General features: G+C 41.2%; 3 protein-coding genes across 4 annotated transcripts in view; 2 read left to right on the top strand and 1 right to left on the bottom strand.

Moving 5' to 3' along the window:
• Window positions 1–280: 280 nt before the first annotated feature.
• LOC138960333 (large ribosomal subunit protein mL52-like) lies at window positions 281–4,826 on the bottom strand. 2 transcript variants are annotated; one of them, XM_070332194.1, is made up of 5 exons: window positions 4,725–4,826; window positions 4,370–4,472; window positions 2,445–2,515; window positions 1,786–1,850; window positions 281–1,208 (listed from the first exon to the last, which is right to left on the bottom strand). In XM_070332194.1, the coding sequence occupies exons 1-5, from the start codon at window positions 4,759–4,761 to the stop codon at window positions 1,077–1,079; spliced, it is 408 nt and encodes a 135-aa protein (XP_070188295.1). In that variant the 5' UTR covers window positions 4,762–4,826; the 3' UTR covers window positions 281–1,076. The 2 variants fall into 2 exon arrangements, with proteins under 2 accessions (XP_070188295.1, XP_070188296.1); XM_070332195.1 differs by having other exon boundaries at window positions 4,370–4,466; window positions 4,725–4,784.
• Window positions 4,827–5,399: 573 nt separating this feature from the next.
• LOC138960332 (F-box/LRR-repeat protein 8-like) lies at window positions 5,400–8,797 on the top strand. Its single transcript, XM_070332193.1, is given in 4 exon segments — window positions 5,400–5,640; window positions 6,397–6,590; window positions 7,150–7,245; window positions 7,877–8,797. Coding segments are annotated over 4 exon segments (1,215 nt in total). The 5' UTR covers window positions 5,400–5,636.
• Window positions 8,798–13,338: 4,541 nt separating this feature from the next.
• Window positions 13,339–25,527, top strand: part of LOC138960331 (beta-1,3-galactosyltransferase 5-like) — a 21,962-nt gene continuing 9,773 nt past the window's right edge. The window contains exons 1-2 of the mRNA XM_070332190.1: window positions 13,339–13,746; window positions 13,907–14,667. The gene's annotated coding sequence lies outside the window, so the exon portion shown is untranslated. The remainder of the gene's footprint in view (window positions 13,747–13,906; window positions 14,668–25,527) is intronic.

Here is a 25,527-nt window from a genome sequence, read left to right as displayed (position 1 = left end):
TCACTGCATACAAGTTATGCCAGTGTATGTGCGAGTTTACGCGCGCGCATGAGTGGGGATTTGTGAGAGAGAGAGAGAGAGAGAGAGAGAGAGAGAGAGAGAGAGAGAGAGAGAGAGAGAGAGAGAGAGAGAGAGAGAGAGATTACTTAGTCTCAACCTTGAAGGTCAAACAGAACTTTTGTAGATTTCTTTATAGCAAAGAACTGATGATACAGACACTTTTTTAGCTTGGTATCCTCCCCAAATAAAAGGGAAATATCGATTACCAGAAGATAGGTGATAAACTCTGGGCACTTTATTCTCTGGTACAAAGACAGTTTAATTTGACAGATAGAAAAAAAGCATGTACAAAGTGGCAAACTCACTATCCACAAACATAAAAATATCACTGCACGCAAAAAAAGAATGAAAACTTCACTTCTGATCATTGATAATGATATCAGCATTGACACAAAATGTAACACAACCACACTGTGGGCCAACACAACACACATGTTACAACAGTTTTTATTGGTTTCAGTCAGTCTCCACACATGTGATTCTTCTCAAACACACTTTCAGTCTAAATAACAATGACAATGAAGCAAATGAGAAACATGTCTTGTTACAGAGTGGTTTAAACAGTGGTCAATTTCTCATAAGATTTTGTCAAATATTTATAGCAGGACACGAGAGAAGATGAAATTACAGACCAACTGACCCGGACAATCACCGAGTTTATGCCAGGCATCTAATTTTGACACCCATTAAAACCCATCATCATTTAAATTACCTTACTTACAAACTGACCAATACCCACAGTTCCAACTTTCATTTCAGTTTCATCCAACCCTGATCCCTCCCCTCTCTCCAAACACACACACTCACACACTCACACCCACACACACACACTCACACACACACACACACACACACACACACTCTCTCTCTCTAAACAGTCACAAAGAACACACAAAGCAGATGCAAAGGGAGGTAACCACACTCCAATTGAACTCGGGTATAAAAATGTCATCACCCTCCCAACTTCAACCCATCCCCAAGCAAAAAAATCCCAAATTTTGCTGAAAGAGCAGGTGCTACAACTGGGTGGACTTTGGCTTCAGTTTTGAGGTGAGAATGCTTTCCCTGCTTTTTACGTCACCCTGTTTTCTCTTCACTGCTACTATCTTGGCTTCTTCCATTTCTTTGGTCAGCATCACAATTCGCTTCTGACAAAACAGAAAAAAGAAATATGACAATAACCAGAAATTTTCAGCATTTTACCAGCAAAACTCTCACAATACAAGAAATACAATTTGAAAACATAACAGTTAATATTTAATTTATTCAGGGTGTTTTTTCCTGAACATATTTAACGTACGGTAACCACAATGTTTTAGACTCAATTGAACTGGTTGACATAGCAGTGTGTTCGGATTCTAAGATTTTGTACTTATGGAGAAACACCTGTTTGGAAAATGACTGTATAGAAGGCGACAAAGACACATCAAAATGGTGTAATGAAATGGAGAAGAAGAAGAAATTATTTAAAGGAAACAGATTATGTGTAATATCAACATTCACCCTTACTTTGTAGACAAACTTGTACAGATTTCATTCAATGTACATAAAACAACTCACGGGGGGAAATGAACAAAGTACATAACAAAATAAACACATTATTTAACAATGATCAAGCACATCACCAGTTATTGTACTAATATATGTTTAGAGACCTGTGAGGATGTGAAGAATTATCAGTGGGTCAACAAATAATCTAACACACACTCAAGCATGCCAACTCACCGTCAGATTATAGTTCATTTCCTTCCTCTCAAGTTGTTGCTTGGTCAAAGGTGTTGGTCGGCCATCTGTAAAAAAGTTTCCAGTTCACTTTAAAGTTCCACGAAAATAATTACAATGGGATGTAAGGAGTCACATTCCGGTACGCTTCTAGCAAGTTTTCAACTATAATTCCGACAGGATTGAGGATATAATTAATATAGAATTATAGAAGTAGACTTTACAAAGTTCTTACATTCATAAGGCTGACATTTCTGCTAAAATTATGCAGAATTCAGCAGCCTACTTAACATTATAGTTAACTTTCAAGGCACTTTATACTTTCATTAGTTCTAACTTGTGACCAATAAACTCAACAACCAAAAAAACCAATTCCTCAGAGGCAGACTCTCCGCACCCACATTATCCATTTAAATACACTAAAAATGTAATGGCAATTTAAAAGAAGAAGAACATCGACAAGAATAAGAAAGAGAAGAAGAAAAACAAATACAAATGAACAAAAGCATTCAGATTCAAGTGGGTTTATTACAATAAACAAGGGAAAGGAATGCATTCTATGAAGTCATGAAAATGTGCTGAGTTTAGTAAGCACTTTTTTTTGGTCACTGTCACACACATGTATGAATGACATTTAAAGCATCAAGTATAACACAGCTCACCAAGGTATGTGAAATCAGGCAGCTCCAAAAGAGGTCTGAGTCTGTTGTAGTTGTCTTCTTTTGGGAATTTCCTGCGCCACAGAAATGACCCAAAGAACATGATTTCAAAACAAAAGCATACATGTACATGATTTATTGATACACAACTGCAAGGAAAGTAAAAATAGCAGATCATTTAGGCTTATCTGTTACACACAAAAAAAGCATTTTAAGTCATATATATATAGCATTCTGTTTTGCGTGCTTGTTTGTGTAAATATTCTGTGATTGCGTGCTTATCAATTGACCAATGAATTATCTTAAATAAACATTTACAACACTTCTCTTGACTCACAGTGTTTGTCAGTTTCCTGTCAAAGCGCGCTGCCTTAGTTTAACTTCATTTTAAATCATTGAGAGATGGTGTAAAACTGGCGACTAAAAACAATTAAAAAGGACGCTGGACATTTTTCAGGTCACTAGTGGAAGGTTTTACCGGTACTACTTTTCTTCGAAAACCTCCACACACAAAAAAACTCTGAAAAACCCCAAAACCTCAGAAAATCTTATTAGAAATTGGACAAATTCATCCTTAGATCGTGTTTTGTTGACATGCTTGATTGAAATCATAACTTAAATCTGCAACTTTCACCGTTCATGGCTTTGTTTTCATGTTCGTGTGAGGATTTACGAAGGAGCGGAAATGATTGAAGGAAGTAAACTCTAAGGCACAAAAATTCTGAAAACAGACGATGCGAGCGTATTGTTGTTTTCATTTATGATTTGAACATGGTTTTCGACAGAAAAAAAGATAATCTTTTGTTTCATCACTAATGAAAGTTATCCATTTACATGCGCGAGCGTGTATGTATCCATGTGTGTATGACGTCATCAATACTTGTGTGCTTTATGATAACAAGAGTTACCTCCCTTGCATTGAAATTGTTACATCGACTTCATCAAACATCCGGCTCTTAACACAAAAATAAGGGTGCATGTAGCATGAATCAGGCATGACTTCTCACAGGCATGTCCAATCCTTCACTTTGAAGATAGATTTAGTTAGTTTAGAGGGGGTTTACAGGGGTTTTCGAAGAAAATAAGTACCCAGTTTTACTGTATTTTCTAACCGAGTTGCACCAATGTAGAACTCTTCGATCACTAGACAACATCAAAATACTAATTACATTGGTACCTGCGGGTACCTGCGAAGTGTTTAGGTTAAACAAACAAAAAACACAAAAACACACACACACAGACAGACACACACACACAGTGAGGCTGATGGGGTCTATGTCGACCAAAAGAGTGGGATTCCCTGTAGGCAGACTTCCTGTAGGGGGATTCCCTGTAAGTGGGAGTTCCTGTAGAGGAGTAGGATACCGCTCGATCTCGTGCCAAGCGCGTGACTGCCGTAAACCAATTTGAGTTACCTTAGCATTACTTCCCCTTCCACAATGGCGGTTCCACAGAAAATCTGTTAGAAAACGCAGCTAAAATTACTCGTAATAACAACATACTGCACACAAATTCAAGAATTCTAACAGATTTTATTTCTTAAAAAGTTCGAGTATGGTTTGCAATTTTGACTGAAGAAAAGTTTAAATCGATAACTAAATGACAGAAAACGCAGCTAAAATTACTCGTAATAACGATTCAAGAATTCTGTCATTTAGTTATCGATTTAAACTTTTCTTCAGTCAAAATTGCAAACCATACTCGAACTTTTTAAGAAATATACCAAAAAGGATAGAAAAACATCAAATTCTACCAATGTCGCTAAGCATCACGTGACTTTCAGCAAGATCGGCGAAACGCTTACAGGAACTCCCACCCGTAGGATTTCCCCTACAGGAAATCCGCCTACAGGAAATCCCACTCTTTTTGTCGACATAGACCCATCAGCCACAGTGAGGGGTGGGGGTGTGGAGTAAGATTTTACATACTCTAAGCCCCATTTTCTCAGCACTGGTTCCTTTGTTCTTTTGCCGCAAAGTTCATGGGTAGTGCTAACTGCTCTGCTGATTGTTTTCACTGGCAAACCTGAAACTGATAATTCACAAAACATAGCTGCAGTTATAGTACGTATAGTAGACAGCAGGAACTGGTACTACTACTACTCTAGTGAAACAGAACGTACATGACGGAATCACGCACACACACACATGTATACACACACACACGCACACACATATATACACACACACACACACACACACACACACACACACACACACACATACTAACGCATGCTATTCAAAAGTAACGCATGCATTTCTAAACTGAGACTGAAGTATTCACCTCTGAGAAGTTGAGCAGAACACCTTGAACACGCCATGTTGTCTCTGGATATAGTCTAACAACCGGAGCGAAACAAAATAGCCTGCTTTGGGAGTCCATGCACACAGAAAAACGGGTAAATGAATAACACTTGGAAAGAAAAACAAAAATATTTGTTAAACGCATCTACTCACATTGCGCAACTCATGACCATGAGAACTCAGTCTGAAAGTAAAACGTTGCTATCAGTGTGTTCCTGTAAAAAGACGAAACAAAAAACGTGAAGCCAAATGTGATATGACCAACCTTAAATGGGATAAACTGACTTTTATATACAAAATTCGTATACCGTAAGCCAACATGACACACTCATATAATACATTTCTGTATTTTATTTGGAGTTTAGATACATCAAATGGATTATGATACTAATAACAATTCACACAATGATACCTCCCTAGCAGACGAATTTTGTAAGCAACAACACTGGAAGGCGCGTCCGTAAACTCTTTCAATCACGGGTAATTACAATCTGTATTTTTGGATGCGCATTATGCAGCAGGTTAAAGCTTCATTGAAAATCATTACATCAGTTACTCTGGCAGCCAGTTGTATCGTTAGCAAGCATAACAGACAGACATTTCAATCCGAAGCACCGCTAGGCTGTGTTATCGCTGCAACCTTGATGATCAAACATTACCTTAAAAGGGAATATATACAGGTCTGCAACAAAATCTCATTGCTGAATGAGGTCATATATAGTTTTTAGCATGGTGCTTTGGCATTACAAGTTGAAGCAACTCGGGTGAAACCGCCCATCAGTCTTGCACAAGTTCAACTGGTGTACATGTGCATGGGGCAAGAAAGTTATCACAGTGTACAAGCGGAGTGATGGTAAAATCGTTCAACTCCTGAGTGGACTTCATTGTGCACATGGGTGAATTTTCTTCTTTTGCATTCTTGATTTTGAATACATGTGAAAACATGAAAATTGTTTTTTTGTGTGTGTGCTTTTGCTTTTTGTGTGTGTGTTTGTTGTTGTTGTTGTTGTTGTTGTTGTTGTTGTTGTTGTTGTTGTTGTTGTTGTTGTTGTTGTATGTCTATATATGGCACATATAATGCAGAGCAACAGCAGACCTGCAATAGGCAGTCAGGTAACTTAGTTGTTTCACTCAATCGATCACTGAGTTTACTTCACATGTTGTGATAGGCCTATTTATCATTTTGATAATATCTAATTTCTCCGTTTTGAATGGTTTCAACAAGAATATATAAGAGCATGATTTAAGAGATTAATTAATAACAATTACAGAAACTCTGGAGAAAAACAGATGGAAGTGAAAATAAATTCAAATAAAAAGGCAAGTTAAAAAGCCAGTAAGGAGGCAAATAACTTAACCCTTACACTGGTGCAATTCTGTAACACATGTTACACAGCCACCGGTGAATTAACAGAGAGAAAACTAAAGAAAAACGGTCATATAGGTTTTCGCATCCATGGGAGGTAATTGGAACCGACCAAACAGACTGAAACAGTAGCGCGACATATGTCGTGACAACCAGGTGACAGTACACGTATCCGTAAAGTAGCGCGACACATGCCGCGACGACCAGCCTAAGGGTTAATAAGTAAAATAATAACCAAGAGGACCATTTTATGCATGTCTTTTGCTTTTCTTTATCTGTACTGTAGATGACACAATGGGTTCAGAGGCAAAACCCTGGGAGGTTCTGCCAGAGCACATTCTGGTTACTGTGTTTTCCTACCTGACTCCCCTGGATCGACTACAGGCAGCGCTCACCTGCAAAACCTGGAGCACCTGTCTGCAGCATCCTCGCCTGTGGCGCCGTTTTGTCTGCAAGTTTCTGCTTCCTGTGCATGGAAAGGTTGGTAAATGTGGAGAGAGTTCTAGATCTTATGCTCGTAATACTGTAATAGTGGTTGTGTTTGTAGGTGACTCATATGAGACACACATGCATGCTTGTAAAGCTCATCGTTTGTGTCTCTGCAGAGAGATCAGCAGGTTATATATATATATCTAAAATCGATTATTCCTAGATCCTCTTTGTGATTTGGGGCACCACTGGAATATTCAAATAAATAAAATAACATAAATCAGTATCGTAAATTACTAGTTAAGTTATTTCTTGCCTAATTATTTGCAGAAGAAATCACATGAGAGAGCGCCAGCGCGCGTTTAGTCACGGGATAATCAGTGTGGTCACGCATGTGTGACAATTAGAGCTCGTGTGTTTTTGGTCCTTTTCACGGTTATAAACCCTTTCTTAGTTAATAGACAAAAGTTCAACAGAAGATGTCCTGTATTAAGAGGTGTCCTTTCATTTGAGGGTACTAGTATACATGCATGTACTTTTCTGCTTATGTTGTCAGTGTCCCAGTGTATGTTTGGTTACTGGATGCTAATGGAATTTTAATTGTCCCAAGGTGCTGGTGCCAGTGGAAGAACATGTTCATCGTATAAAGGCTTTGGTGATTGAAGTTAACCAAAGAGACAAAGAAAATTGCAAGAATGCTTGCGAAGTAAGTAAATCTTTTCGTGTGCAATTCTTTGCCCTTTACTTTGTGTGTGAATATCAGCAATATATAGTCTTCTTGCCAAAGATGACATTACATGCACTGTCAATAAAACTACTTCTCTGCCGATGGAGAGTAGTTGGAGTGAAAGTTGGACAGTGACAGAAACTGAGGAAGGTCTGTGAGGGGACGGAGGTGGGTAGCTAGATGGGGGGGGGGGGGGGGAGGTGTTGCTTGGGGGTATGAGAGAGGTAGTGCGAATTATGCTGAGAGAAAATGAGAGAAGGTTGCCGCCAGTGTAAGCTACAATAGATGAATTCCAAAAATAACTCTGTCAGGTTTTTATGGGTTGTGAAAGAGTGAATGCCCTTGCCTTTTACTCTGACAAACATCGGAGGGGCCAATCACTAGCGAGGGGACACAGGAATAGAAGCGTGTGTAAAGTTATTTGTCAGAGCAAAAACAAAAGTATTCACTATTTCACAATACACATACAAACCTGGAGGAGTTATTTCCAAAAATCTTCTATACTTTCAGCGTTGTTTTGGTGCTTATACGGAGCGACACCCCAATGTCTTTTCATTCTTACTCCTGCTGAAACTGTACTTTATGATTTTGTTGATGGATATGATTTCAGGCTCTAAACATCCTTGCCAAGAACAAAGAACGCATGCTGTGCTCCTTGACCGTGAATTTTGTGGGTGAGAATCCTCTGTTCTACGCAGGCCAGGAATTCATTGCGGAACTCAAACTTCTCTTTGGCACATTTGAGGATGAACCTGAGCCGTTCAGCCAGTTGACCCATGTGGATTTAAGTGGTCTGGACATTGCTTTAGACGACTCTTTGTTAGACATTTTGTCAGACAACCACCCAGGGCTGGAGTACCTGAACATTCAGAACAAGAGTCTTATTTGCAAGGTATCACCAAGCGGCCTTCTTCAGCTGGTATCAAAATGTAAAAGATTGAAAGGTCTAAGTGTTTTCCAGCTGAGTTTGACAAACGATGTTTTGACTGAGATTGCTGATCAGGAGGCACCATGTCTGCAGTATTTGTCTATTCTGTATCGACGGGAGACAAAATACACAACAGATCTTCATTCATCTGAAGCTTGGTCTCGGCTGGTGAAGAAAATCCCCACTCTTCGGGTATCGCATGGTTTTGACCACACTTGCCCACTCGACTGAATCTGTGAAGCAATGAAGCCTGAAATACCTGTTACCGAGTTGCGCCTGGAAACTTTCACACGCGTTTTTGATGAAGTGAACCTTGCCACAAACTGTTACCACAAGACACTGGAGAAAATGGTGCTACAGACTGGAAACTCTGAAGAGCTGGAACAAGCTCTGCTGCACATGGCCGAGAATTGTGAGCGACTTAACTCTTTATTTGTGTACTGTGTGTTGAGTGAGAGTGTCATCAGTCAAATCCTGGAGCTTCGCCCACAGATCAGGACTTCTGGAGCCTACATTCTCAAGTCGAGGATGCAGGAGTGGCCTTGGGTGGTGGGGGCAGAGACTGTTGAAGAAGCAGAAGACAGGCTCAACGGTCGCAAATAGTGTGTGGCTATAGTGTGTCATTTTGAGGAAACAATATAAGATGTTCGGTGGCTTGTTGACTGACCAGCTTTTTTGTTGGTCCGAGGGGAGCATATCGTCTTTTATTTCATCATTATCAACAAAGGTCGAAAGATTAATTAAAAGGTGATATGCTCCCCAAGGACCAACAAAAAATGCTGGTATGACAACTGTTGTGGAGATCGCTAGATACCACTGGAATCGAATAGAAGGATATAGAACATTATAGAACTTACTTTGATTAAGTGCGCAGTCACTCATGACGTAAGCGTAGACGCTCATCGAACAGACGGAACTGTGTAGATCTAACCAGATTAGTGTCGATGTTTCCCGAATATTCTCGTATGTCCATTAACTATATAAGTAGGGCTGCGCACACGTATTGTTGTTCTTTACCAGTCTTGCACTTGTTCTTTCTTACACTGTGCTGAGAGATATTGTCACCGTTGTTCCAGCTGTTAATAAATCTACAGAACCTACACAAATCGTTGTGTCTCCTTTGCGACTGAGAGTGACGAAAGGAAAAACACGACAACTGGCGTCGCCGACAGTTACTTCCCTTGTCTATTCGGAGTGACTTATTACTGCAAAATGACGGAAACAGAGCAGCTGATAACGCTTCTAAGGGAGCAGTTGGAGCAACAGCAACGCCAGCACAAGGAAGATATGGAGCAACAAATGCACCAGATGGAGATGATGATGAAAGTGTTCAGTGGTGCCGCAGCTTCTGCCAGGGAGGAAAGCTACGACGATCCGAGTGCTTCGAATCTACGTTTTCCCATTACTACACAGGCAGCTGCAATCCCATCTTTTGTTGCGTTTGATGCAACATCGGAACTGTGGCCTGACTACTGGTCAAGATTTTGCACGTTTGTGGTCGCCAACTCCGTGCCGGAGCAGCGCAAGGCTCAAGTTTTCTTGACGAATCAGACTGCTACGGTCTACAAACAACTGGCAAATCTGGCTACTCAGCAAAATCCGCCCAAGGACATCAACAGTTTGACAATGGACGAAATTGTCAAATTCATGAAAGAACAGTTCGACCCGAAACTCTTCATAGTGCGAGAACGTTTCAAGTTCTGGAGTGACATGAAACGGAAGCCAGGCGAAACTCTCCAGGAGTTAGCAGCGCGCATACGCCAAGACGCCGCTACCTGTGACTTTCCTTCGATCAAAAACCCACAAGACGAAGCTCTGAGACAGAGATTCATATGTTCTGTCAACAATGAGGCTGTCTTAAAGGCTCTATTCAAGATCAAGGACACAGAGCTGGATTTCGCACGTGCTGTCCAAGTCGCGATTGAGACTGAAGACGCAGCGAAGGTTGCCAAGGAAACTGTCTACGGTTCCAAGACCATGCCAGTCAACAAGGTCCACCAGAACAAGACTACGGGTCCACGAAAGAACCACAAGCAGTCTAATTCCACAGACAGGAAGTGCTACCGATGTGGAAAGGCCCACAAAGCAACAGACTGCCCCTACAAAGAAGCCAAATGCCGATACTGTGACGTCACAGGACATTTGGAAGCTGTCTGTAGAAAAAAGCAACATCAGAATCGGGAACGACATTCCCAGGCTTCCGTGAAGAGAGTCACGAAAGCAGAGCTTGTCAACGCGATCCTCGGTGAAGTTCCCCAAGATACTCCTAGGTTGGATGTACCCATAACAATCCAGGACCGACAGTTCACCATGGAACTGGACACCGCAACTACAGGAAATTTTGTTTCTCTTCCGGTCTGGAGACAACTAGGAAAACCGAAGCTGGATGACGTCACACATCGTTACGAGTCTGCCAGCAAGCACGACCTGCCCGTGCTGGGAACTTTCATGGGCCAAACCAAGGATCCAGTGACTGGTAAGCAAAGCTCAATTCCGTACATCGTCACCAAGATCCCTCATCTGAATCTGCTAGGACGCAACGCAATCCAGACTCTGGGAATTTCTGTGGACAATGCTCTAGGACTGAGGAGCATAGAGAGTCACGCAAAGAGTGAGGGTGCAAAACCTACGCATCCAGCGACCTCCAACGCGCCTTATGCTGCCCTGCAACGAGATTGTCACAGACTGTCTGATAAATTCCCAAATCTCTTCAAACAAGAATTGGGATGTCTCAAGGACTTCGAACTGGACGTGAAGTTCAAGTCTGATGCGAAGCCGGTTTTTCACAAGGCACGTCCGGTACCTTTCGCTCTTCGTGATGACCTCGCCAAAGGCTACGAAGAAGGCATCGCCAAAGGAGTCTGGAAGCCAGTCCAGTTCAACGAATACGGAATGCCAGTGGTACCAATTCGTAAGGCACAAACCTCGGGCACCCTGAAGCCCAAGCTACGGATCTGTGGTGACTACTCAGTGGGCATCAATGATCAGCTTGAAGATCACCGTCATCCAATGCCACTCCCAGAGGAACTGATGCAGAAGCTAGGAGGTGGATTCGGATACACCAAGATCGATCTTGCTGATGCCTACAACCAGATCAAGCTGGCACCAGAGAGTCAACGCAGGCTAGCCCTCAGCACTCACCGTGGGGTACTCCTGCAGCAACGACTTCCTTTCGGGATAAAGTCAGCACCTGGTTACTTTCAAGAGATCATGGAAAACCTGACCTGTGATCTACCTGGTGTTGCCGTCTTCCAAGATGATATACTCGTCAGCGGGAAGGACGCCAACGACCACCTGAGCAATCTGGAACGTTTGCTCACTCGTCTGAACGACAAAGGACTCAGATGTCGTCGTGAAAAGTGCGAGTTCGCACAAGCCAGTGTGGAATACCTTGGACATACCTTATCGGCCGAAGGGATCTCCAAAGGATCGAAGGTCGAGGCAGTTTTGAAAATGCCAGCCCCTACGGACGTCTCAAGCTTGAAGTCTTTCTTGGGCTCAGTTCAGTTTTACGGGAAGTTCATCCCTAACCTGGCCAGCATGGCAGAGCCGCTCTACCGCCTGACGAAGAAGGCGAACCCCTGGAAGTGGGGAGATGAGGAACAGGCAGCATTTGAACAGTTGAAAGATGTGCTTTCCTCGGATCAAGTTCTGGTACACTTCGATCCAAACAAGACTTTGGGACTAGCTTGTGACGCGTCCAACGTTGGAATTGGAGCAGTCCTATTTCATCGCTATCCAGATGGAAGCGAGCGCCCAATCGCCAACGTGTCCAAGACTCTCACGGCTGCAGAAAGGAACTACAGCCAAATCCACAAGGAAGCCCTGGCCATCATCTTTGGCTTGCGGAAGTTCTACCAGTATCTCTACGGACGTCAGTTCATACTGGTGACAGATCATAAGCCGCTGACATCACTGTTCGGACCGAAGAAAGGGACTCCACTGCTCGCAGCTAACAGACTAGCTCGGTGGGCCCTGTGGCTGAACCAGTTTAACTACACCATCGAGTACCGGAAAACAGCGGATCATGGCAATGCAGATGCCCTTAGTCGCTTGCCATACGGAGATGACATCGACTTCGACAGGGAGGAAAGTGGTGAAGACATGGACATGGTGTGTGCCATCAAGGTTCTCAGTCTTCAAGTCCAGCCTGTGGATGCCAATATCCTCCGTCAAGAGTCAGGAAAAGATCCAGTGATATCTACTGTGATGCGCTACGTCCGTGAAGGCTGGCCACCAAAGAACGCTGAGATCAATGAAGATGTCAACAAGTTCCGGAAGTTGTCGGACTCTCTCAGTATCTGCCACGGATGCCTCGTCCATGGATCGAGAGTGGTGATTCCACAGAGCCTGCAGTCCAAGATCCTTGATCTGCTGCATCTCGGACACTTCGGCATGGAACGCATGAAACAGTTGGCAAGAACTGCTGTTTACTGGCCCGGTATCGATGCTGCTATTGAGATGGCTACTCGACGATGTGACTCGTGTGGTGAACATCAGAACAAGCCATCCAAGCCTCCAGTTCACCCATGGATGCTACCAGAAAAGCCGTGGAGCCGCTTACACCTGGACCATGCAATCAACTTCATGGGTAGAGACTGGCTGGTGATCACGGATGCTTACTCCAAGTATCCATGCATTCATCCTACGTCATCCACGTCCTCTAGAGCCACTCTAGACCTGCTGGAAGAAGATTTTGCTCATTTTGGATTGCCTCACACACTTGTCACTGACAACGCGCCGACCTTCATTTCTGAAGAATTTCAGAGCTGGTGCAAGGAACGGGGGATCACGCACCTGACAGGGGCACCATATCATCCTGCTACCAATGGAGCCGCCGAACGTTTGGTGCAGACATTCAAACAAGCACTGAGAAAATCTTCTTTGCCACCGAAGCGTGCTCTTCAAGAGTTCTTGATGCAGTACCGGAGAACGCCGACATCCTGTGGTTTCTCTCCGAGTGAACTCTTGAATTCCAGGCAGTTACGGACAAGGATCGACACTCTGCTGCCCTCGCCAGCCCACATCGCTCAGGGCAAGCAATCCAAGGAGGCATCCAAGTCTCAGATGACTCCAGACTTGAAAGCTGTCGTCAAGGTAACCAGACAGTACAAGGCCGGAGATCCTGTGTATGCTCTGTACTGTAATGAATGGCGGTTATGGTGTTTATAGTAGAAGGGATATAACTAGTGCTTTTTGTAATACAAAGAGGTTGTCAGGAGTGGTTTAACTTTGAGAGTGGAAACTTTTAACAGTTCAGTAAAATTCCATGGTTAGCTACGGACGGTCAAACTGGGTTCGCGGCACGTGAATTTACAACTGTGCGAGTTGTTCACGTTATAATCGCAACCGCCTGATTTTGTGAGTTGTGATTGTAAACTGCCTGACAATTGAAAGTCATTCGACCTGGGCTCTCGGATGAGAAAACCTGCTCTTGGTTTTGATGTCAACTTTGGAAGAAAACATTTGATCTTGATGTCAACCTTGGAACCGGGAAACATTGCCGGGATGACTTGGACTTTTGTATGGGTGCCGCCATATTGGAAGATGAGGTACTTTGCTAGTTTTGTGTGAACTTGAACATGTCTTTTGTATGCGCGGACATGACTTGTGTACTTGAATAATTTCGGAATCGTATAATTTTCTTGTGCTCGGTTGGTGTGTTTTTGAATATCGTTAGTTGTTACAGTAGGGTGTTATATTTTGTAACAGGCCGCCCCAGTCTGACTTGTGCGGGGTGGTGCCAGAGTGGCGGGGGTGCGATGGAGGCCGTAAGGTTGAAGGCTAGCTACATCGTCACCTCTACATAACGTAAAAGTTATGTTTTGTTTATTTGCTTTCTTGTCCTTGTAAATATGTTCTGACGTTGACAATGAATGAGTGAGTTTCACAAGGTCGTGGACAATGAATGAATGAGTTTCAAAAGGTCATGAATTGATTATTGTAAGCAAGAAAGTATTTGAGAATTTGAGGAATGAGTTGATATTTGCTATGTCAGAAACAAACCAATTTGTATGTTCTAATTAAACCATTGGCTATTGTTTGGAAAGAATGAGTTGGTGAAAGACTACAAATTCTTCTAATCTTCTCTCTGCTTTCCTAAACTTCTGAGCGGGAGTCAGATGATTGACTGTGTGTGTGCGTGTGCACATATAAAGAATCTGGAAGGAGATTAATAAGGATAACTACGGATCTTCTTTATTTCAAATCTCTTACATTGGCGAGCTTGCCAGGATGTATTAATTGGAAAATTTTTGAAGATTAATTTTTTTTTTTTGGTGCGTTCCCTTGAGTGCAGTTAGGCTTATTTTATAATATTGACTTGTAGTGCTGAAGTGTTGTTTGGTTTTGCGCAGATGCTGATGCATGCAGTCTGGGGGATGGACATCCTTGTCATCTGCCTGTGAAGGGAGCTCCTTGGTCTGTGGACGGATGCATCCTGTGCCTGACTGAACGACATATTTTGGACAGGAGTGAGTCATTTGCTTATCTGACACTCAAGTTAACATTCTATATATTTTTGAGGGTAATTTGTCTCTCTGAGTGTTGGTTCTTGCTTGTGAGTAGGTTATTTTTTTCCCCCCTACTTTACATGAAGCGCCCTGTAGGTTAGTTTTACCTACAAGTGAATAATACATGACACATCATTTTTCCCTTTTACGTGTACACAGTTTGTAAATAGTTGTGGGTCAGCAATGCCTTGATTCATAAGTGTATGGGAATGGGGGTATGTCTAGTTCCTAGGCCAAGTTTTTGAGCGGAGCCTAGTTTCAAATGTATTGATTGTTTCCCCTTGTAGTTCGGTTGATCGGTTTCCTAGACTGTGTCACTTTAGTACTGTACTTGAGGAAGTCAGGTAAATTCTAAAGTTTAGTGGACTATTGTGTTCACGTTAGTCAAAGCTAAGTCTTGGTGTTGCCCTCTAGCATTCTATGTAGAGGATAGTCATAGTTTGCTTAAGTGACGGCGGTTTGTTCACGATGGCATCTCAAGAAGAGGTTCAAGCTTTGATAGCGCAGTTTAAGGTGGAGGGTGAAGCCTTAGGAAAAGATGGTGCATCACTGAACAAGTATGTGGAGGATAATTTGCGTGAGGAAAGAGCAGCAAGAAGAAAAAGAGAAAATGATATTGCTCTACAAGAAAAAGAACTCGCTGCTGCACGTGAGCTTAAAGAGAGAGAGTTAGCTGAACAAGCTAAGATTGAAAATCGTCGTCTCGATATTGAAGAAGAAAAGGCGAACAGGGAGGCAAAGTTGCGAGCAGACGAGTTGGTTGAAAAAGCAAGTAAGAATAAATTGGCCAATCGTCCCAAGATTCCCTATTTTGATGATAAATCAGATGACATTGAGAGTTATCTGTATCGCTTCGATAAGCACGCAGCTAGCTTGAAGTGGTCAAAGGATGAGAAGGCTTTGATTTTGCCTACTCTACTCAGAGGTCGTGCTCTGAATTATTTTCAAGAGTTACCAGTAGAAGATACTAATGACTATGCCAAACTGTCAGCGCATTTGTTGAAGAGATTCAAATGTACTGAAGAAGGGTTCAGAACGCAGTTTCGCTCATGCAAACCTGAATCTGGTGAAACCATGCATGTCTTTTTCTCCCGCATGAGAAGATATTTCACTAGATGGACAGATATGGCTGGAGTTGGCACAGATTTCGCTTTGCTCTGTGACTTGGTGCTCAGAGAGCAGATTCTGTCTAGTTGTGCGTCGTCTCTGGTTACTTTTCTGAAAGAAGACAAGCATACTACCGCTCAAACCATGATAGACGCAGCTGAAAGATACAGGGAAGCACATCCTAGTCAAAACCTAGCAGCAAAAGGTTCAAGTGATCCTCTGTTGGCTAATGTAGGTCTTCCAAGTGGGAGAGGAGGTCATTCAGGGTCAGGTGGTCGAGGTGGTCACAGGTTTTCTAAGAAGAATAGTCAGGCTGACACAAACCCACCGACAGAACAAAGCTCTCCTGATAATAAGGGTGGCAGAGGTGCTAGTCAATCTGGTAGAGGTAGAGGTGGTCAGAACTATCAGAGGAAGTGTTGGTGGTGTCAAGATACTTCGCACAAGTTGGCAGATTGTCCCAAAAAAATGCATACTGCTTCAGTATCCGTTGTCACTGTTGAAGAGTCCAGCTGTAGTGAAGACGAGCAGTCTGTGGCGTCAGTAGGATTTTCAGGTAGTGATGAACTTCCCGAGTCTATTCAGACATGTGAAGGTACCTTAAATGGTAGTGAGGTCACGGTCATGTTGGATAGTGGGTGTTCCACTGTTGGGGTCAGGAAGTCCCTAGTGAGAGATGATCAGTTTACTGGGAAGGTACAGGTGTGTAGACAGTTCAGTGGGGATTTAGTTCGGTTACCCATTGCGATTGTGAGTCTGGATACACCATACTTTTCTGGAAGTGTTGAGGCATGTGTGATCGACAATCCAGTATGTGACGTCATTTTGGGAAGAATACAGGGATGTACATTTGGATGTGTCGAGGTTACTAGCGCAGTCCAGACAAGAGGTCAAAAAGCTAGAGAAGAACGTCCTTTTAGACCGCTGTTGACCGCTAAAGTTCCCCAACTTGATATCAATGCTGAGAAACTGTCCAAAATGCAAATGGATGACAAAACGTTGCATGATCTGTTCGAGAAAGTTGGCCAAGGAAAATCGGAAGAGTCGTCTGGTTGTGTGGTGTCGTTTGTTGTGAGGGACCAGTTGTTATATCGAAAGTACTACTCCAAGGTCAACGATGAAGTGGTTTGGCAGCTAGTTGTTCCTGAACGCTTGCGCGAGTCTGTTTTGATCACTGCCCATGACGGTTTGTTTGGTGGTCATTTAGGCGCGAACAGTACGTTCAAAAGGGTGTCCGCATTCTTCTTTTGGCCCGGTTATCGGCAGTCGATCAAGGATTACTGCAGATCATGTGATATCTGTCAGAAAACCTTTCCCAAAGGTAGAGTTCCTTCGGCACCTTTGCAACCACTGCCTGTGATAGAAGTCCCATTTTCCCGAGTTTGCATTGATCTGATTGGTCCGATTAAACCAGTGTCAGCTCGTGGTCATCAGTACGCTTTGGTGTTGGTGGATGTTGCGACACGCTATCCGGAAGCAGTACCCTTGAAATCAACGACCACAGAAGCAGTAGCGGAAGCGTTGTTGGGCATTTTCACCCGGACGGGTTTACCAGATGAGGTTCTCTCAGATCTAGGTACACAATTCACATCTGATGTCATGCGAGAGGTGATGGAGTCAGGAATTTTGAAGCTGATGTGTTGTCACGCTTGACGAAGTGAATGGAACATGATGGTTGAAAGGACAGTGAAAAGACTTTCTGCAATCAACAAGGACAATACTTTTTGTGCTGTGAGTGTTGATATGCTGTGTATGTATTAAGAACTAATTTAATTTTGTTCTTGTTTTTTTCACATTGTGATTATTTTTTTAATCTGGCTGGAAAAATTTATTTGGATATTTTTGATGCTAGTACCATTTTGTGTTGTAGTCGAGGTTTACTGTATTGAGTTTAGCGGGGGCTACTCAAACTTTATTGGCGATCTTTGGTACCAAGAACGTCAATGTTATTGCATTCAGTAATAGGCGAAAATTGCTGAATGTCCATGAGTATAACTATTGTGGATTAACACAGTGGGTGATTATCTACACGGCGGCGTAAGTGTGGTTTATTATGCTTGCCATTGTTGCTCATGTTTAAGGACAGCCTCGTGGCTTTCGTCACTTTTTTGGTGGATGGCACTGTCTTTTGGTTGTAAACTGATTGCACTCTTTGGGAACGGACAGAGTATTTAATAAATGTTTTCCTTATGCTTTGATTATTTATTAATCTATGTATTTTTTTTTTATGTATTTAAAATTTTTTCTTGTTACTGGAATACTTATACTTGTACAGTTTTTGAAAAAAAAAATGTTCATTTTGGGTTCACATTTTTTTTTTTAATCGGGGAAAGGGGTGATGTAATGAATGGCGGTTATGGTGTTTATAGTAGAAGGGATATAACTAGTGCTTTTTGTAATACAAAGAGGTTGTCAGGAGTGGTTTAACTTTGAGAGTGGAAACTTTTAACAGTTCAGTAAAATTCCATGGTTAGCTACGGACGGTCAAACTGGGTTCGCGGCACGTGAATTTACAACTGTGCGAGTTGTTCACGTTATAATCGCAACCGCCTGATTTTGTGAGTTGTGATTGTAAACTGCCTGACAATTGAAAGTCATTCGACCTGGGCTCTCGGATGAGAAAACCTGCTCTTGGTTTTGATGTCAACTTTGGAAGAAAACATTTGATCTTGATGTCAACCTTGGAACCGGGAAACATTGCCGGGATGACTTGGACTTTTGTATGGGTGCCGCCATATTGGAAGATGAGGTACTTTGCTAGTTTTGTGTGAACTTGAACATGTCTTTTGTATGCGCGGACATGACTTGTGTACTTGAATAATTTCGGAATCGTATAATTTTCTTGTGCTCGGTTGGTGTGTTTTTGAATATGGTTAGTTGTTACAGTAGGGTGTTATATTTTGTAACAGGCCGCCCCAGTCTGACTTGTGCGGGGTGGTGCCAGAGTGGCGGGGGTGCGATGGAGGCCGTAAGGTTGAAGGCTAGCTACATCGTCACCTCTACATAACGTAAAAGTTATGTTTTGTTTATTTGCTTTCTTGTCCTTGTAAATATGTTCTGACGTTGACAATGAATGAGTGAGTTTCACAAGGTCGTGGACAATGAATGAATGAGTTTCAAAAGGTCATGAATTGATTATTGTAAGCAAGAAAGTATTTGAGAATTTGAGGAATGAGTTGATATTTGCTATGTCAGAAACAAACCAATTTGTATGTTCTAATTAAACCATTGGCTATTGTTTGGAAAGAATGAGTTGGTGAAAGACTACAAATTCTTCTAATCTTCTCTCTGCTTTCCTAAACTTCTGAGCGGGAGTCAGATGATTGACTGTGTGTGTGCGTGTGCACATATAAAGAATCTGGAAGGAGATTAATAAGGATAACTACGGATCTTCTTTATTTCAAATCTCTTACATGTACCATGGACCTCGCCGAGACAAACAACCCCGATGGGTACCAGCAGTCATCAAGAAGTCTCAGGGTACTCGCTGCTTCAACGTCATGGTCATTCCTCATGGTCCAGTATGGAGACGACACTGGGAACAGCTACAGCCACGCTACACCACTGAGGAAGACAATGAACCTGGTGAGGAAGTGGACACTGTTTCTGAACTTGTAACAGATCACCCCATGAAGATCTTGGAAACTGTGCCACAAACTCGGAGACAGACCAAACCCAAAGGTACTCCATCCGTTCCAGAGTATGGACCAGACAATCCAAGACGGTCAAAGAGAACACGCAAACCCACAGAGAGACTTTGCTGTTGATGCTTGAGGAGTAGCATCAGTTTAGGTGGGGAGGTGTTGTGGAGATCGCTAGATACCACTGGAATCGAATAGAAGGATATAGAACATTATAGAACTTACTTTGATTAAGTGCGCAGTCACTCATGACGTAAGCGTAGACGCTCATCGAACAGACGGAACTGTGTAGATCTAACCAGATTAGTGTCGATGTTTCCCGAATATTCTCGTATGTCCATTAACTATATAAGTAGGGCTGCGCACACGTATTGTTGTTCTTTACCAGTCTTGCACTTGTTCTTTCTTACACTGTGCTGAGAGATATTGTCACCGTTGTTCCAGCTGTTAATAAATCTACAGAACCTACACAAATCGTTGTGTCTCCTTTGCGACTGAGAGTGACGAAAGGAAAAACACGACAACAACAAGTCGCCAAACATCTTTTTTGTCGTCATTTTGGAAGAGCAAAAGTATGCACAATAATTGATGAGGATCCCTTTTCTGAAAGCAGTTTTTTAGAATGCTTGTGTGTGACATCAAATGTAACCTGTTTGCAGCTTTTCTTCATGTCTAAATATGTACAGAGCTGCCATCATATTTGCGAGTATATATACAGTTAGTTTTTGGTATGTGCCTTTTCTTTTAAGTGATTGAAGACTTAAGGCTGGAGCACACTTTGGAAAGTACGTTGGAGTAGCCTCCCTTCTACGTTGGAGTAGCCTCCCTTCCCGGATTTAGAACGCGTTTCGTGTCGTAACAGATTATCCACTTACTAGCCATATCCGTATGCAAAATAATGAAATAAACATTAGGAAATGGCAGACGTTTACAAATATCGACATTCTCTATCAGTGCAATAAAAAACAATCGTTAGAACTTGCATTTACGACATGTCGTGCGTGAGAACGTGTCAGTAAACAAGCACTTTTTGCCTTGCTGAAGAACCCCACGAGTCAAGCTAAAACAGACGACAAGTAATGGAAAGCAGTCTGCGGATAAACATAACAAACTACTGATGAAAAAGTGTGTTCATCCCTGCTCTGGATAAAAGACATCGGACTGATGACAACGTGGCAGCGTTCACGCGAAAAGATTTTTTTTTCAGATTATCGCTTCTACATTTTATTGCACGTCAGTACTTGGGGCAGATCTGAATTTCTGAAAGATGACAAATCGGTCTTGTGAGTTGAGAACCACATGTTCTTTGCCGACAGAAATCACGATGGGACAAGATGTAGATTGTGTTGAAGAGATGTTTGCAGATTATCGCATCTACATTTTATTGCTCAGATCAATGCACGTAGTTGGGGTAGATCTGAATTTCGCAATGGAAGACGACAAATCCGTCTTGTGAGTTAAGCGCCACACGTTCTTTGGCGGCAGAAATCACTATGGGACAAGATGAGGATTGTGTTGAGGGGCTAATACTGACTGACTTTAGATGAAGAGTTCCTAGACTGCCTGGTTTTTGTAGAGAGGCATCATGATGATATCCTTTTTTTTTTTTACGTTCTTGGTGACAACGCGCCAGAATCGCACGAAGAGTCTCGAAGAAAACAAGTTTATCGCTGAACATCGGAAATGTGAAATGCTCTTCCTGTCTGACCAGTCTCCCCGTTAAATCCACAGGCTACATTATTTATCAGGTAACTTACCAAACCGGAGTGTGTGTGTGTGTGTGTGTGTGTGTGTGTGTGTGTGTGTGTGTGTGTGTGTGTGTGTGTGTGTGTGTGTGCACCGGATTACCACCATCAACGCACCCTTTTGGACTTTTCTACTATGCCTGCTGTGACATTCACGAGGATTATTGTGATTCTTGGACAATCGTGTGCCTATGCTGGACTTGCAAGAAGACAAACGGTGCCGGAACGGTATACGTGCTGCCAAGTGTGCACGTCCAGAGCGCAGTGTGAACCGAGAGTGAGTGTGTCATTGTGTGGAAGTTTTGCTTGATTGATTTATTCATGATTTAATTTGCTTTTTGGTTCAATAGTAAAATCTGTGTACGTTATACTTTGTATTTTGTGGTGTGATTCGCCCGAGTGCGAGACCCCCATCCCCGAACGCCTCTGTGGGTGGAATTGTATATATATACTTGTGTAACGTGAGTGTGTAGATCTATGAGAATGTGAAAGTTGCTTTGGACCCAGATACACACAGCAGACACCAACGCAACAGCTAAGTTTCAGCCTGACAAAGAAATTCGAGTGACACAGCTAATGGCTGTACTTGTTATAATTTCTCTATTAAAACAAATGTTTCAAGATCTTTAGGCCAAAACAAATAAATTGTCTGTTTCTATTAACATGGCTAAAAAAAATAGGGTAGGTTGGTAGGTGTTTTTGTTGTTGTTGTTGCCAGGATAGATTTCTTGAAAATAAATGACACAAAGAGACAAGACTCGCTATAGATAGATTTATAAAAAATAAAAAAAAATGTGACAAAGGATATAAAATGATTGTTTTACCTGGTCTGGAATCTTCAGTAGTAATTGCATAAAAAAGTCTGATAATTATATCAATTATCATGTTAACTTTTTCTTAAAATGGGTGCGTTAAATCCTAGTCTGTTTGTTTTTAATGGACTAAGCAATCCTTGGACTGACAGAAAAGATGTATTTTAAAAATGTCCAGTTGCTTTTACTTATTTTTCTAATTGGAAGAGAATACAAATTATGCACTCTTTTCTGTTCAAATGGGTAGAGGGCGGGGGTAGTAAAAGGATCACAGTTCAAGATTTTGCGCGACAAGAGGTGTGTTTCTTTTATAAAGAGCAAAAACTCAACTTGGTATCTAACACTATTTCTAAACACTGTAACCACTTTAGCACTTTTTTTTTTCTTCTGTCTTCCAAACTTCTAATTCAGCTTCAAAAATGATTAAAAAAAAGGGTTTTTTTCTTCTGAAATCTACAGTTAAATCACTATTTTGGATTTTCTATTTTGCTTCCCTATTTATCTTCTTAAGTTTTTGATCATCTGATTACCTTGCTTTTCTATTTGGAAGATAATATGCACTCTTTTCTGAAAAATGGGTAGGGGGTGGGGGTAGTAAAAGCATCACAGTATACAATTTTGTGCGACAAGAGGTGTGTTTCTTTTAACTTTGATGAAGAGGGATAACTCAACTTGGTATCTAACACTAGTTCTGAACACTGTAACCACTTTAGCACTTTTAATTTATTTGTTCTGTCTTCCAAGCTTTAAATTCAGCTTATAAAATGAGTAAAACAGTGTGTGTTTTCTGAATTCACCAGTTAAATCACTCTGTTGGATGTTGTTTTTTGCTTCCCTCTTTCTGTTCTGAAGTTTTTGATCATCTGACTACCTTGCTTTTCTATTTGGAAGATAATATGCACTCTTTTCTGAAAAATGGGTAGGGGGTGGGGGTAGTAAAAGCATCACAGTTCAAGATTTTGCGCGACAAGAGGTGTGTTTCTTTCAACTGTGATGAAGAGGAATAACTCAACTTGGTATCTAACACTATTTCTGAACACTGCAACTACTGAAGCACTTTTAATTTTTTTTTCTGTCTTCCAAGCTTTAAATTCAGCGTATAAAATGAGTAAAAAATTGGTTTTTTTTCTGAATTCACCAGTTAAATCACTCTGTTGGATGTTATTTTTTGCTTCCCTATTTCTGTTCTGAAGTTTTTGATCATCTGACTACCTTGCTTTTCTATTTGGAAGATAATATGCACTCTTTTCTGAAAAATGGGTAGGGGGTGGGGGTAGTAAAAGCATCACAGTTCAAGATTTTGCGCGACAAGAGGTGTGTTTCTTTTAACTGTGATGAAGAGGGATAACTCAACTTGGTACCAAACACTATTTCTGAACACTGTAACCACTTTGGCACTTTCATTTTTTTTTCTCTCTGTCTTCCAAGCTTTAAAATTCAGCTAATAAAATGAGTAAAAAAGTGGGTTTTTTCAGAATTCACCAGTTAAATCACTATGTTGGATGTTCTATTTTGCTTCCCTATTTCTGTTCTTCAGTTTTTGATCATCTGACTACCCTGCTTTTCTATTTGGTAGATAATATGCACTCTTTTCTGAAAAAATGGGTAGGGGGTGGGGGAAGTAAAAGTATCACAGTTCAAGATTTTGGCCGACAAGAGGTGTATTTCTTTTAACAGTGGTAAAGAGGGATAACTCAACTTGGTATCTAACACTATTTCTGAACACTGTAATCACTTTAACACTTTTAATTTATGTTTGTTTGTGTTCCAAGTTTTAAATTAAGCTTCAAAAATGGGTTAAAAAAAATAGTTTTCTCATAATTCACAAGTTAAATCATTATGTTGGATGTTCTATTTTGCTTCCCTCTTTCTCTTCTTAAGTTTTTGATCATCTGACTACCCTGCTTTTCTTTTTGGAAGATAATATGCACTCTTTTCTGACAAATGGGAAGGGGGTGGGGGTAGTAAAAGCATCACAGTTCAAAATTTTGCCCGTTAAGAGGTGTATTTTTTTTAAATTGGTAAAGAGGGATAACTCAACTTGGTATCTAACACTATTTCTGAACACTGTAATCACTTTAACACTTTTGATTTATGTTTGTCTGTGTTCCAAGTTTCAAATTAAGCTTCAAAAATGGGTAAAAAAAATGGTTTTTTAATAATTCACAAGTTAAATCATTATGTTGGATGTTCTATTTTGCTTCCCTCTTTCTCTTCTTTAAGTTTTTGATCATCTGACTACCCTGCTTTTCTATTTGAAAGATAATATGCACTCTTTTCTGAAAAATGGGTAGGGGGTGGGGGTAGTAAAAGCATCACAGTTCAAGATTTTGCGCGACAAGAGGTGTGTTTCTTTTAACTGTGATGAAGAGGGATAACTCAACTTGGTATCTAACACTATTTCTGAACACTGTAATCACTTTAACACTTTAAATTTATGTTTGTCTGTGTTCCAAGTTTCAAATTAAGCTTCAAAAATGGGTTAAAAAAATGGGTTTTTTAATAATTCACAAGTTAAATCATTATGTTGGATGCTCTATTTTGCTTCCCTCTTTCTCTTCTTTAAGTTTTTGATCATCTGACTACCCTGCTTTTCTATTTGAAAGATAATATGCACTCTTTTCTGAAAAATGGGTAGGGGGTGGGGGTAGTAAAAGCATCACAGTTCAAGATTTTGCGCGACAAGAGGTGTGTTTCTTTTAACTGTGATGAAGAGGGATAACTCAACTTGGTACCAAACACTATTTCTGAACACTGTAACCACTTTGGCACTTTCATTTTTTTTCTCTCTGTCTTCCAAGCTTTAAAATTCAGCTAATAAAATGAGTAAAAAAGTGGGTTTTTTCAGAATTCACCAGTTAAATCACTATGTTGGATGTTCTATTTTGCTTCCCTATTTCTGTTCTTCAGTTTTTGATCATCTGACTACCCTGCTTTTCTATTTGGTAGATAATATGCACTCTTTTCTGAAAAAATGGGTAGGGGGTGGGGGAAGTAAAAGTATCACAGTTCAAGATTTTGGCCGACAAGAGGTGTATTTCTTTTAACAGTGGTAAAGAGGGATAACTCAACTTGGTATCTAACACTATTTCTGAACACTGTAATCACTTTAACACTTTTGATTTATGTTTGTCTGTGTTCCAAGTTTCAAATTAAGCTTCAAAAATGGGTAAAAAAAATGTTTTTTTAATAATTCACAAGTTAAATCATTATGTTGGATGTTCTATTTTGCTTCCCTCTTTCTCTTCTTTAAGTTTTTGATCATCTGACTACCCTGCTTTTCTATTTGAAAGATAATATGCACTCTTTTCTGAAAAATGGGTAGGGGGTGGGGGTAGTAAAAGCATCACAGTTCAAGATTTTGCGCGACAAGAGGTGTGTTTTTTTTAACTGTGATGAAGAGGGATAACTCAACTTGGTATCAAACACTATTTCTGAACACTGTAACCACTTTAGCACTTTTAATTTTTTTTTTCTGTCTTCAGTTCCAAGCTTTAAATTAAGCTAATAAAATGA

This window comes from Littorina saxatilis, linkage group LG2 (assembly GCF_037325665.1).
Source record: "Littorina saxatilis isolate snail1 linkage group LG2, US_GU_Lsax_2.0, whole genome shotgun sequence".
In the NCBI taxonomy this organism is placed as follows: domain Eukaryota; kingdom Metazoa; phylum Mollusca; class Gastropoda; order Littorinimorpha; family Littorinidae; genus Littorina; species Littorina saxatilis.
The sequence above is the reverse complement of the archived record's forward strand: the minus strand, read 5'-3'. Positions and strand labels throughout refer to the sequence as shown.